At 35.7% G+C, this 14,242-nt stretch overlaps 1 protein-coding gene across 4 annotated transcripts in view; it reads right to left on the bottom strand.

The window, feature by feature from the left end:
- Positions 1 to 3,500: 3,500 nt before the first annotated feature.
- The window catches only part of ZZZ3 (zinc finger ZZ-type containing 3), a 118,268-nt gene continuing 107,526 nt past the window's right edge, over positions 3,501 to 14,242 (bottom strand). For all 4 annotated transcript variants that reach the window (XM_043460927.1, XM_043460925.1, XM_043460926.1 and 1 more), the window contains 4 exons: positions 12,301 to 12,453; positions 8,007 to 8,141; positions 5,077 to 5,177; positions 3,501 to 4,787 (listed from right to left, as the gene is read on the bottom strand). In XM_043460927.1, coding sequence (XP_043316862.1) covers positions 4,643 to 4,787; positions 5,077 to 5,177; positions 8,007 to 8,141; positions 12,301 to 12,453 — 534 coding nt within the window. In that variant the 3' untranslated portion in view covers positions 3,501 to 4,642. The remainder of the gene's footprint in view (positions 4,788 to 5,076; positions 5,178 to 8,006; positions 8,142 to 12,300; positions 12,454 to 14,242) is intronic.

The following is a 14,242-nucleotide window of genomic DNA, read 5'->3' as shown; positions in this document are numbered from 1 at the left end:
GAGGTGTTCTCTGAGTACTCCTTCTAAATGACAGACTGGTCCTAATAATTCTATCTTTTTTTTTCAAGCATTATTTTTCTTCACAGCATTTATCTCTGCCTAAAATTATATAGTATTTTTTATTTACTTGTTCACTGCAGATCTTCGGCATTAGAATATAAGCTTCAGAAAGGCAAGGCTCCATATCCTCAGTTCTACACATAGCCATCATTATGGAGGGCTAACACTTAAATCCTCTGAACCTTGGTCTTCTCATATGTACAGTGGAGGTCACACCACAAGCAGCCTCATAGAGGTGTTGTGAGGATTAAAGAGGTCAATAATACATGTAAATCACTTACTAGTTCCTAGTGCTCAGTGAAAGGCAGTTCTTTGTCAACATTTACTGAGTGACTCGTTTAAACAACTGAAACTAGGACCCAGAATTTCCATTCTAGTTTCTATTACATCACTCTAAAAACACGGCAGAAAATGGGGCCCCAGAGAGGACCAAAATCTCAGCCACCTAGGTGGCTGAACCTAGGTCTGAACCACATCCTCTAGATAAGACAGGATGTAGTAATCCTTTAGTCCTCCCAGAGCCCTGCAAAGATCTCCTGAGGCAAACCTTCTAAGGATCCCACAGACACACTCGCACACACTCAGGCATAGGTGGTTTCTCTAACTTTCTAGAGAAAAAAATGTAACCAAAACTTTGGTCCTATTACCAATAAATATTTATTGAGAATCTACTAAGAGCCAGACCGTAGGTATAAAGGTAGACACAGACGGTCTCTGTCTTAATGGAGCTAAATGTGACACCATGCTCAAAAATCCATTTAATCAGCTACTTGAACTTTAAGGTAAAAGGTTCCCCCCAGGCCACCTCAGGATCATATAAATAGAAGCACACTGTTCATCAAGATATAAAATAAAAACTAACTTTTAGAACCTACATAGAACAATACCTGCATCATCTTGTGGAAAAACCTACTTGTTATCTGGAGACGTTCAAGTCCATTCAATGTACCTAGAATAACAACCTTCAAACTTTGTTACCCACAGTAAGCAATATAGTAATTTATATAGCATGCCACTCTTATGTTTATAACATAGAATTTTTGCAAAGTATTTATCCTTACTACATGTCATATACTGTTTTCTTCATTTCATAAAAAAATGTTCTTTATACCCCAGTAAATTGTTGTGTCCTGCAATTTAAACAAACGAGAAAAGGAGAGAAAAATGGACATGACATACTATTATGCTGAGAGGTACCAAACATGCAGGGAAAACAAACTGTACCTGAGGCAGGAGACCCAAGCCTTTAGTCCCAGCTTTGCCTAAAGCCTCATGACCACATGTTTGCTGTGAAATTAGAATATGTAAATTATGTTTGTTTCCTTAATTCATCACAGGGCAGGCTGGGTGCTTTTTCCTCATCCACAGATGTGCTTCTCTATTCTGAGCTATAAACCTGGACGTTTGCTCAGATTTATATTCTAGGGTGCACAGCACACCAGAATAAGACAGAAAAGCAACTCCTGCACATCTTCACCTCCAATGCCTCGGTGACCCCTGACAAAGGGAATATTCTTGTGCAGGAAACAGGGTAGTGAGGCAGACGCTGACCTGGGAGCAATCTGTCTGGGTTAAAATCTAAGCATCACCATGTTACTAACCATATTGACCTTGGGCAAGTTACTTAACCTCTCTGGCTAGATTTCCTGATATGAAAACAGGATAATAAATGAACCTGCCTCATAAAACTGTAAGAATTAAATCTGTTACTATACGCTTGCTTGGCACATAGCAAGCACTCTATCAGTGTTTGCTATTATTCTTAGTGCGCATCACGCCGAACAAAATTCCCACTGCCTAAACCTGAAAGCAGTGGTTTTAGGTGTCCTTAAAAGTTCTTAAAGGAGATCAACCCTGAATTATTCACTGGAAGGACTGATGCTGAAGCCAAAGCTCCAGTATCCTGATCATCTGATGCGAACAGATGACGCACTGGAAAAGTCCCTAATGCTGGGAAAGACTGAGGGCAGAAGGAGAAGAGGGTGTCAGAGGATGAGATGGCTGGATAGCATCACCGATGCAATGAACATGACCTTGGGCAAACTCCAGGAGATGGTGAGGGACAGGGAAGTCTGGCATGCTGCACTCCATGGAGTCACAAAGAGTCAGACACGACTGGGCGACTGAACAACAAAAGTTCCTTCAGTTCTTAGCAAATAACTTGAGTATAATATTTCAGAAAATACAACTGACCTATTGAATACTACTGAATAAGTGATGCTTTAACAAGTAGGACTATGTTTGTCTCAACGCCAATGCTTCCATGTAGGAGATGGAAGGCCTACTTGCAAATGACAATGCTGCCCATTCCTGCAGTCTTCAAATTAATACAACAATACACATTACCACTAACTATTGCCCTTTTAAAGTCATGAGGACTATTTGCTTGGAGCTGAGAAATGCAAAATAAACACATCTTTGCTTAGGCAGAAAAGAATCCTCTTTGTCACTCAAAATTTTCAAAAATCTTTTGCCCTTAAAAAAAATTTTTAAGTGGATTTATTCTATCCTGTTTGTAATAACAATTGCTATCACTCTTTCAAAGCATACATTATAGTTTATGGGATTTTTGAATGGCTCTGAATGGTTCTTCAAAATTGATTGGTATTATTCCTATACAAACATAGAGGTTACAGAAGTTACCATCAGTGCTACCTACTATCTTACTACAAGTTGAAGGTAGAGCTTCTGGAATATTCACTTGCAGTTTTATAGCCAAATGCCCAAACTGCTGATTTCCCTCTTCTTCCCCCAACTAATAATTTCAGGGCATAAAGTTTAGCTCAAGTCCATTTCCCTTTTTTCTGATGTGATATATTTTACCGAAATGATCAGTATACTTTAATCAATATATTACTTTTAAAATTCTCATATTTCTATAGTTAAAATTATATTACTTTTCTCAATTAAAAAAATTCAGGGTATAATTTCAGTACACTACAATGTATTGAAGAGGACTGGTAAATAATATCCCCTTGATTTAAAACTGGAAAAAACAGGAGACTAAAAATTGTGTCAGTATACTTAGTTAATCTTAGAATATTTACATTTTCCATTAGTCAATAATAATTCCCAGAGAATTACAGTGATTTTCAAAAACTACTTATTTAACACATGGGGAGACTCAAAAAGAATGAGTAAGAATTTTCAACATTAAGTTTAGTTTTCACATCTGGACATTAATTATTGCCTTTTTTCTTTAACCATGGTATGCATTCTTTTTTTAAACCTTTAGTGTTTCAGCAAACACACTGAGTGAATACATTACCATCTTTTACAGAGTTTCTCAAGTTTACTCTTTTCCATCATATAGTCCATATTCTTCTTAAAGGATAGGTAAAGGAAAAAAAAAAAAACCCTTAAAATTTTTTTTCTTTTAACACTCATTAAAAAAAAGAAAATCCAAAATCTAACCAAAGGAAGTCACAACAAGCATTCTATAATATAAACAGACAGTATCCACATAGTTTATTTCTCACAGTTCTCCTGACAAATGAACATTATTCAAGAACATACTGTATACACAGATAAGAAGAAACATACAAAATGTTTTAAATGATGCACAACAAAATCCAGCAGTATAAAAGAATGCATGTGAACTCTTGCTCACTGCACAGACTAAATTTAATCACTTGTTTAAATAGTAATAAAAATACAATCTTTTATGGATCTTGTGCAGACTACAAAAGAGGGAAATTATTATCATATATATGATTTTTATATTAGGCAGTTTTCTTCAATGAGTTGCACTGACAACTCCAAATACAGAGGCAGAAGGCTGTGTATTTTAAAGAAATTAATATTGTGAATTAGAGACTTTACACAGTTACTACCACTGGCACTTTTCACCATAGTTTGTACACATCACATGATCATCTTATATAACATTACATTTAAAAAATATATCTGAGTGACAATTTTATAACATTCACACACCATGAGCTGGTTAAGGAAGCAATGCCACAGCTGCCTCCTGTAGTGCTTCACTGTTGGTAATAAGGACAGTTCATTCTGGTTAAAAGAAATTAGACATCAATATGGTTAAGCAGCTCCAATTTACTAAAGGCCATCGGGGCCACCACTGGGACAGTGAGTTCTTTTAAAGTGTATATATCCTAGATGCAAACACCATCATTGGTTAAAACTTTGTCTAAAGAAGTCAGTTTCTGTGCTGGAAACTATTTTCACAAAACTGAAAGCTACTAAACTGTTTTAATATAAATACTTTGTCTTCTCATTAGCATATTTATGACCAAGTCTTTGAAACCTTTGGAATTTACTCTCTTTAATATGTGCTCTCGTTTCCATTTCCCCCATTTACGATCACCACCTAAAAGGCTTTCAGGTGGTGGTGAGAATTTCACCAGGGAAACCCTTCGCTCACCAGGAATGTTCAGCTGCTGAACAGTGATCTAGAGCCACAACGGTGCAGAGCTGGACTTGACGAGAACACTCAGGAAGCTGTCATGCTGTGAGTGTCATTTCAGGGAAAGCAGAGAATCTTTCCAAACTGTGCACATAATTCACAATGATACCATTGCTATGTGTTGAAGAGGACTAGTGTATGATGTTCTCTTCCATGTCATCTGTTTGCTGGAAAGTAGTTTGGGTCAAGGTAATTATAACTGGTGCCCTGGGACACACAGTAGTCTCTGTCTAAGAACGTCTCTGACCGATAAACAGGTTCTAGTTGGTGATCTTCCTTGTGAATGTCTGTTTCATGAAGGCTGCAATGAAAACACATACAAACACATCATTACATGGCACTGCTTGCATTTTGCTGGAGATATTCTCAAATTTTCTCATGGCTCTTACTGTTTAAATCCATTAATCAAAATCTCTAATGAAAAGTTACTTGAGATGTGGTATGATTAAGGAAAATTTCTTAATTGTCTAGAACAGCAAAGTTTAGTGCATTAAATGTGGTGGTTTTCTAAGTAGTTTAAGAAATCAAACTCACTAGTAGCTGAGAAGCTCTTGTCAAAATTTAAGACCTATGGAGAAGGAAACACTTACCAGTCTGAACAAGAATCACAGAAATCCAAAGACATTTCCGGAGGACAATCCTGGCAATGCCACCGAACACCCTGGATAGGTTCTATGCCACAGTTATCACACTAATAAAGATTCAGAGAGAAAAAATCTTAAGCTAAAATCATCTGCAAACCTGGGCATTTTATTATTAGTAGTTATTTACTTGAAAGGTACCTCAGACCAGTATACAATGACTGTAATTGAGAAGCACTGAAGTAATACCATAGTTAAACTATCCAAATATGCTACAGAACTATTTAAAACAGGTTACCATAACTAATATAAATCCAAGTGAACACAAAATCTGCTCTGAACTTTTGTCTTACTCAGTTACTTTCCAAAGCCAAGAAGGCTCCTAATAACCAATGCCTACCAAGAAGAAAAGGCAGATTTAGCTCTTTCTCAATGTTGTGACATTGTGGGAGCCAAGGTGTGTTCTGTGGAACTTAAAAATCAAAGTAAATGTCATTTCTAGTTTCTCTTATCATCAGGCCAACTAGAGTGGCCGACACACTGGCAAACTAGCCACAGCTGGGTTTTGCAACAGAATTATGAGAAGTAGAAACAGTTTCCTCCTGAAAAGACAGAATTGTCAATTAGGAAAATCTCTAAAGGGAGAAGCAGGACCACTGAAAGAGCAAGAGAAGAAAATCACTTAATATAGTCTGGCTAATGGTCACTCTAGAGGATCAGAGGTACAAGAATTTTGTTTTAGATTTATCAGTCACAGCATACATCAGTATTTTTATGTATACCACTACCAGTGAATCTGTAGTTCATGGACTCAATTCTACTTCCTCTAATCCCACCAAGTATAATCAATTCTAACACTTACGGTGTTCTCAAACCTGTTAATCCTTCTATTTCCACACCCATCAGTCAAGCTCAGGACATTCTCATCTTTTGTCTAAATTAACCAGGAGAATCTCCCAACCAGTCTCTGTTGTTAGCCTTTCTTCCTCTTCATTCTCCGTATTAAGGCCAGAGTGATCTTTTTCCCCCTCTACTTTTTTTCTTCCCCCCCCCCGTTACATAAAAAAGCATACAAGAACAAATTATTATTTAAAGATTTTAACAATACTATAGTCAGAGATTAAGAGTTACCCTCTGTAAACCCACTGCCTTCCTAAGAGTTATATATTTTAAGAAAATAGAGTGATCTTTCCCAAATGTAAATTTCATATTACTCTCTGCTTAAAATTCTTCAAAGGTTCTCCAACACTTAAGGAGAAAATTTGGCAAAATTTCCAAGGCAACTGAATAGCCTCATACTACTCTCCAGTATGTACTCTAGTCATACTCAACTATTTCACTCATTTAACTTCTCTAAATTACTTATGAGATGAAAACAGAGTAAGGAAAGGGAGTCTGTTTATCGCTGAATCCCCTAGCACTTAGCAAAGTGTCCGGAATATAATGTATTTCTACTAGACTCACAAAAAAACAGCAGAGATAACTGAATCTGAAAGGGGAAAATAAGTTTCTGATCCATGAACAATAATAACAACCAAAGAAATAGCTCTATAGGTGAATGGATGGATAAAGAAAATGGTGTTCTCTGTCTTCCTCTACACACACACACACACACACACACAGAGGAATATTATTCGGCCGTAAGACAGAAAGAAATCTGTCAAAGCCATTTGTGACAACATGAATAAAACCTAAGGACATGACGCTAAATGAATTAAGTCAGACACAGAAAGACAAATGCTGTATGATCTCACTTAAATGGAGAATGAGAAAAGTTGAATTCAAAGCAGCAGAGAGAGTGGAGGTTGCTGAGAGTGGGCAGGGGCTGCAGGGCCTGGGGCAGGAGGCAGAGTATGTGTGTCACTGGTCAAAGGGGATAAACTTGCGGTTATGAGTAGTTCTGCAGATCTAAAGTCCAGCACGGTGTATGTGTGTCTGTGTGCGTGCACAGGTGCGCTCAGTTTTGTCCAACTCTTTGTGACCCTATGGACTGTAGCCTGCCAGGTTCCTCTGTCCATGACGTTTGTTGGTATAATTATAAACTGCTAAGTATACAGAGGAAAAGGGTGTTATGTGAATTTATAATGGAGGGACTAATACGTGTGTGCTCAGTTGTATCCAACTCTGCGACCTTATAGACTGCAGCCCACCAGGCCTCTTTTCATGGAATTTTCCAGGCAAGAACACTGGAGTGAGTTGCCAAGTGATCTTCCTTACCCAGGAATCAAACCCACATTTCCTGCGTTGCAGGGGATTCTTTACCACTGAGTCGTTGGGGAAGCCTTTAAGTATGATATATATAGTTAATAATACTGCATTGAATACCTGAAATTTGCTATGAGAGCATATGTTAAGTGTTCTGTCTCAAAAAAAACAAGATAACTTTGTGAGGTGAACTTTTTTTATATCTTAAACTTTTTTTACACCTTAAAATAGATATAATTTTTATTTGTCAGTTATATCTCAGTAAATTTGGGAATAGCTAGAGAAAAATTTTGCCTCTCATATACTACCTCAAAGTTGCCTACAGCCATACCACCCTGAATGCACCTGAAAGTGTTAGTCACTCAGTCATGTCTGGCTCTTTGCAACCCCATGGATTAGGTTGCCATTCCCTCCTCCAGGGAATCTTCCCAACCCAGGAATCAAACCTGGGTCTCTGGCACTGTAAGGCAGATTCTTTATCATCTGAGCCACCAGGGAACACACCTGATCTCATCTCATATATTACCTGTATATTTTTCTTCTTTCTACTGAATCATAAATCTCTTGACACCAGTAACTGACACACTACTCTGTATAAACGAACAAACAAAAGCTAAACTTACTTTTATCTGTGTGCTTGAAAGTTGTGGAATTGAAAGCTCTGAAAACCACCTTAAATATCTCTTATCACCCTTTCAAAAATTAAATGAATAGAAAAATTAAGTAGAATTTACCTTGAATCCTACATGCTGCACAAATCCACTTTCAGCTTGCATTTGCTGAAGTTTTTGTTTTTTTAACTTTTTAAACTGTAATAGTTCCTTATATTCAGGTAAATTCCTATACATGATAGGAATACTTTCTTCATCCTATTGAGAAAACAAAAAACAAAAAAACCCACAAAACAGTTAGTTTGACAATTAAAACAAATTAGTATGAGAAATACTGATAAAGAATATTTTTCTATTGACAAGATGCTTTCCACATTTAAAGAGACCCTCAACCTTTTAGGGCTCATAGGAAATCAGTGCTTGTACCAGCAGTATTTTAGACTAATACTTCCGGAGGGCTTCTTAATGCAACAGTAATACTAAACTTCAGTAGGAAGCTTCATAATGCAAGTACCAGGGAACAAGGCATGACTCCCACCTCTGCCATACCACAGACTAATGCAAACTCAACCCCTTCCCAACAAGTTCATGGAGACCTGAAAGACTCCTTATAATCTACTTCTTCCTGAGCTGCAGGAAGCTCCTCTTCACCAATCTAACAGATTTTTATGCTTCCTCAGGTAAATACGAAATTTTCTTAAAACAGGCAAAACAATCTCTACTCTGCCTCTGCTCAGTACTCCAATGATCAAAACAGTACATTTCTCTTAAATGGATGAACTTAAGTTACAAAGATGATTATATAGAGCTGAGTATAAAGAATAGTAAAAACTACACGAATATATGAAGTTGAAGCTGACAGATGAAACACTAACTGCTTGCTATTCTCCCAATTTATTTGTGCTCTGCCACCCAGTATCTATTTCTTTCCTTTGCTACCTCATGACTGATCCCATGGTCACTGATTCCCACAATTCTCCTAAAAAACACCTCCAATTCATTAATCCCATGTTCCATCAATTTCCAATTCTGGACCAGACAACCCCTGTACCTCCCATTCCTCCTGCTTCTCATGTTAAATATTATTAGTACTATGTTTATATTTTATCAAGGAAAATGATGTTTATAGAAAGTACAGCATTTGCCCAATTTTTCAAAATTGGCTAAGATGGTAAGTTTTATGTTATGGGTATTTACCACAATTAAAAACAAAAATTCCAAATGCTTTAGTCATTAAAAAAGAAAAATCTAAAAAAAAAGAAAGAAAAATCTTGCCATCTGCAGCATGAAGGATGGACTTGGGGGCAATTAAGTGAAATAAGTCACTTATTTGGAGAAAGACAGATACCATGATTTCACTCATGCAGAATACTAAAAAACAAACACATAAACAAAACCAAAAACACACTCAAGTATAGAGAACAGATTGGGAAGAGTGGCAAGGGTGGGAAAAATGGGTAGAGGGGGTCAAATGTATGCTGACAGATGGGAACTTGATTACTGGTGGTAAGCACGCTATAATATACGTTAGTTAAAATGCTGTAGACATGAAACATACAATGTTGGGATCGGGATGGGGAATACATGTAAATCCATGGCTGATTCATGTCGATGTATGGCAAAAACCACTACAATATTGTAAAGTAATTAGCCTCCAACTAATAAAAATAAATGGAAAACATACAATGTTATAAACCAAACGAATATTTTTTTAAATGTTACCTTAAAACAAATATTTTTTTCTAAATGTTCACCCACAAACAGATTTCCTAGTTATAATCATTTTAAAGTTACTTAAAGGAGAAATACTATGACTAATTTTAAGGGAAGCTAAAACAGTATACCAATTCTCCCTCTAACTCTGTTTTTCTGAAAAGACAAACTGAAATCTATAAATTTTACAGTAGAGGGTTCATAAATATACATTTAAATAGCTATATTAAAGTATTCAAATGGTGTGACTTGGTACTCATTTAAAAATAAAATCAAACAAAACTTAAATCAAATTCAACCACCTATACTCCATTTTAGCAATTTTCTCAAAATGTATTTCTCTTAAACATCCCACCATCACTCCTCACCTAGTCAAATTTTACTCTTCCTTTAATGACAAACTTGATATCACTTCTTTGGGTCTTCCTCTTAAATTCTCAATTTAAATCAAGTCCCTCTAAAATAATTACAATCACACCTATTTTTGAAACACTTTTGTTCATAACTATGCAAGCTGATTTCTAGCAGAGACTGTTATGTATTACATATAAGTGAATAGTTCTCAACTGAGTAATTATAATATTCACAAAATACAAAATTACACATAAATGTCATATCCTAAGACACAGCAGATAGCAGCTGTTTTTCAAAAGACAATTTAAAAAGCAAAAAAATTAATAATATAGATACAAGGCAATCTTTATGTCCTTTAAGTAAGGAATCAGAATCATGTTACTTACTAAGAATTTTAGCATAGTAAAGTAAAAAAATATTAACAGCAATAAAAAGGAATCTCTATGAATTAATGGAAAGTAAAACGAAAAGAATTAACCTAAATTAGCATCCAACGGATGACAACACAAAGAGGAATTAGTCCTGGAATATTTAAAAAGTGTGATTTGATGTTATTTCTATAGTGGGATATATCCTAAGGCAAAAAAAGTGCCACCCGAAAAACCTATCTTCAGTATCATATTGTTGATGGTGGTACTGGTATTAAATTCTGTGACCACTGTGACCAGTGTGAGACAAAGTGAGCATTATGTTGATATCACTAACAACTGGGATTTTCAGCATGGAAAAAAAATGATACATATTAAAGATCAATACAGGTGAGTAAAATTCTCATAAGCCCTAAGTTGAATTTGAAATAAAAATATGAATTTATTATATGTTTTCATTTGAACAAATATATAACATTTCTCAGTTCTGTCCAGTGTATAGGCTTAAGTACAAGGATCAACCCAAAAGCAAGTAACATCATAGATTAGAATGCGTGCTTAGTTGCTAAGTAATGTCCAATTCTTTATGACCCCGTGGACTGTAACCTGCCAGTCTCCTCTGTCCAGGGGATTTCCAGGCAAGAATCCTGAGATGGGTTGCCATTTCCTTCTCCAGGAGATCTTCCCAACCCAGGGATTGAACCCCAGTCTCCTGCATTGCAGGCAGATTCTTTACCACTGAACCACCAAGCAAGTCCATAGACTTTTATTCCATTTTATTGGGATACAGCCTCCAAATACCTTTCTCAATATAAGAAAGCAGAACTAATTTTAGCTCTGAAGCAGGAAATATACAAGACAAGCCTTTAATTTTCTTGTTCCAGCAGACAGTAAGAAGGCTATAGAAGACAACTAGAATCTTGTCAAATGATCTCAAAATCCAACTTGAATAGGTTACAACCAACCAATGGGCCAACTTGTACACTAATAAAGACAATAATGTCAATGCACTGAATTTGTCAATGCACGTAAATGTAAGTCCAACAACTCATAAGAATACAAAAATTTTAAAACCTTATTAGTCATTTTGGAGGCTATTAGAGACCAAACTCATTATTTTAAAAACAAGAAAATAAAGGGGATGATCAAGCAGTTATGCTGCCGCCTTTTTTACATGTACATTAGGATAATCAAATAGTTGATGGCAGGGTTACTTTACAGAATATTCTATCAAATAAATGAACAAAGAATTTTATTATTTTGTAACATCTAATGAGTTAATGGGTCAAAGCAACAATCAATGGCTGCTATGTCAAAAGAAAGAAACAATCAGACTGATGAAAGTATACATGAAGCAGTCCTGCCCACCCTAACAAACAAAAAACAAATCTGAATCTGATTAATTATCTAAATCTATCAAAGTATAGGAGATTCAGAGAACAGAGGAATAGGTTACATGACATCAAGGAGATGCAAACAACCAAAGCCACACTGTGGTAAATTCTCTTAAGACAAATAACCCAGGTTTTCAACAAAACAAGTATGGGGGGAGGGAAGAGGTCTTTTGCAAATTATAATTTGGGAAAATGTAAACTGTGTATCTGACTATATAAAGGATTACTCTTTAATAAACATGATAATGACATTTCATAATGTCTGGAACTTGCTCCAAAATAATCCCAGAAAGAAAGCTGGGGTGGGTAGGAAGTATAGATAAAAATAAGATTGCTACAAATTGATAACCATTAAAACTGTATAATGGGTGCATGTGGGTTTATTTTTGTATTAGCTTGAAAGTTTCTTCTTAAGAACATTTTTAAAGCCCAATGTAAAACAAGTTTGACTAGTTAATTTAAAAGAAAAGAAAGCAACATTCTCTGAAGAAAAGGAATAAATAGGAAATCCTGGTGCTCCCCTTCTGCATCCTGATCTGTATAATGTAAAGACAGATGTAGGATATAGATACAGTATAGATAACTTACTGATGCCTCCTCTACAGCAGTGTTCATATGGCTATGAAAACAGGATCGGTCATCATCTTCATCCATATACACTGGTGGTTCATGGGAAGTCATGAAAGTGGAAGGTTTAAAGAGATGCTTATTAAGGGGGTGTTGTCGTCTGCTTGTTGAAGACTAAGTGAGAAAACAAATTTTTAATTGGGATAGTGGACAATCATTAAAAGAATCAAAAATATAAATGCTACTTCCTGCAAAACTGTCTAATCAAAAGGATCGCACCTCTATGCTTCAGCATACTTTTATGTGATTGTTTTTTCTGTTACCTGGATTTTTAAAAGCACAACAAGCCTTAAATAAAAACAAGCCAAAACAACAATTAGAAATATAGGGGGAATACCCACATGGAGTATCCTGGACCACATGCTTGCTATGAAGCTTGTATTTGTATCACCAACATTTTTCACACTCTTGGCATTCACATGCTGAACTCTTAACATCATCTTATAGATGATCAAGGAGGATGAAGTTAGCCAAAGCCAGATACAAAACTATCAAGTAAAATGAAAATTTCTCCAACATGATGAATGTTTGAAATTAATATCTATTGACTGCTTACTCTTTGTCAATGTCACTTAATCCTCAAAACATTCCTATAAAGCAATTATTATCACCTCTAATTTAAAGGTGAAAAAACAGAGGCACAAGGAGTTAACTGTTTTGTTCAAAGTGTTGCAGCTAGAAAGTAGTAGAACCAAGATTATAAACTAGGTCTACATGGAGCCAATGGCCTCACTTTGAACCACTATGCAGACTTCCTGTCTTCACTAACAGCAAAGCCACGAATAACCTCAGCTACATGGAGAACCACTGTTTCATTTCAAAATTCAAACTCTAACCATGGCTAGGAATCATAACTATGACTGGGCCAGAACTCTACAGTCAAAATGTCTGTTAAATTCCCAAAGGAGGAAACACATTTAGGCTTCTTTAGTATTCTTTTTGTTATCATCATCTAGTTTAGTGGTGAAAACATGAGGTGTACAACACATCTAAAGGTAACCTAGAAATCAGGACAATTAGAGCTATTAGGTTAAATGCTGGTTATTAAAGTTCCAACATTCTGAAGTTATAGGATGAACTCTACACACCTAAGATAGATAATGCTACATTGGAAAGAGAAAATTTCAAAATATTTTTAAAATATGAGAAATTAAAACAAGCTTCCAGAGTTTGGAAAAGAATAAAAATTTTAAAACACAGAGTTGTATAGATAATATACTTAATGTAAAATTATGTAAAATAGTTAGCTTCAATAAGGAAGGGTAACAGCATTAGATACACTCCTAGCTTCTCTTTGTATGAAAGATGGCAGTTTTGGGGAGGGAAGGCATCAGGATAATTTACCAACAAGATGAAAGAAGGACAATTACGTGCTTTTTTTCCCTTCAATTAAAGCAAAAAAAACTGGCTATAATTTGATGCAGTGCTCTACACAGGAGAGAGACAATAGCTTTTTCACCGTACAGAGAAGCAAAGAATGGTTGAAGCAGCTTAGGAGCAGAAACAGAAGATCAATGATTCCCAGACTCGCTAGCTATGTGACTAGACAGTTTACTCAGTGTACTTAGCTTTCTCATCTATAAAAAAGGTTGCAAAACAGGACCTAACTCAGAGCATTCAACAGTAAGAATAAAAGCTAGCTGTTAATATTATAATGAGTAAAGTGAAGGTGATACTACCCACACTTTTAAGAATTGTAGTGAAGATTAAATTGGATTTATACAGCATATGTATAAAATAGAAATTGATTGTATTATTAAAGAATCAAATATCCTAAAAACTTTAACATCACAAAGGCCTTTCTGACATATATTCAATCTAATATCTTTCAAACAGTACTCACTCACATAAACTAACATACTCCTAAGAAAACACTGAAGTTCACTTATACGCAATATAACAA

This window comes from Cervus canadensis, chromosome 2 (genome assembly GCF_019320065.1).
Source record: "Cervus canadensis isolate Bull #8, Minnesota chromosome 2, ASM1932006v1, whole genome shotgun sequence".
NCBI classification, from domain to species: domain Eukaryota; kingdom Metazoa; phylum Chordata; class Mammalia; order Artiodactyla; family Cervidae; genus Cervus; species Cervus canadensis.
The sequence above is the reverse complement of the archived record's forward strand: the minus strand, read 5'-3'. Positions and strand labels throughout refer to the sequence as shown.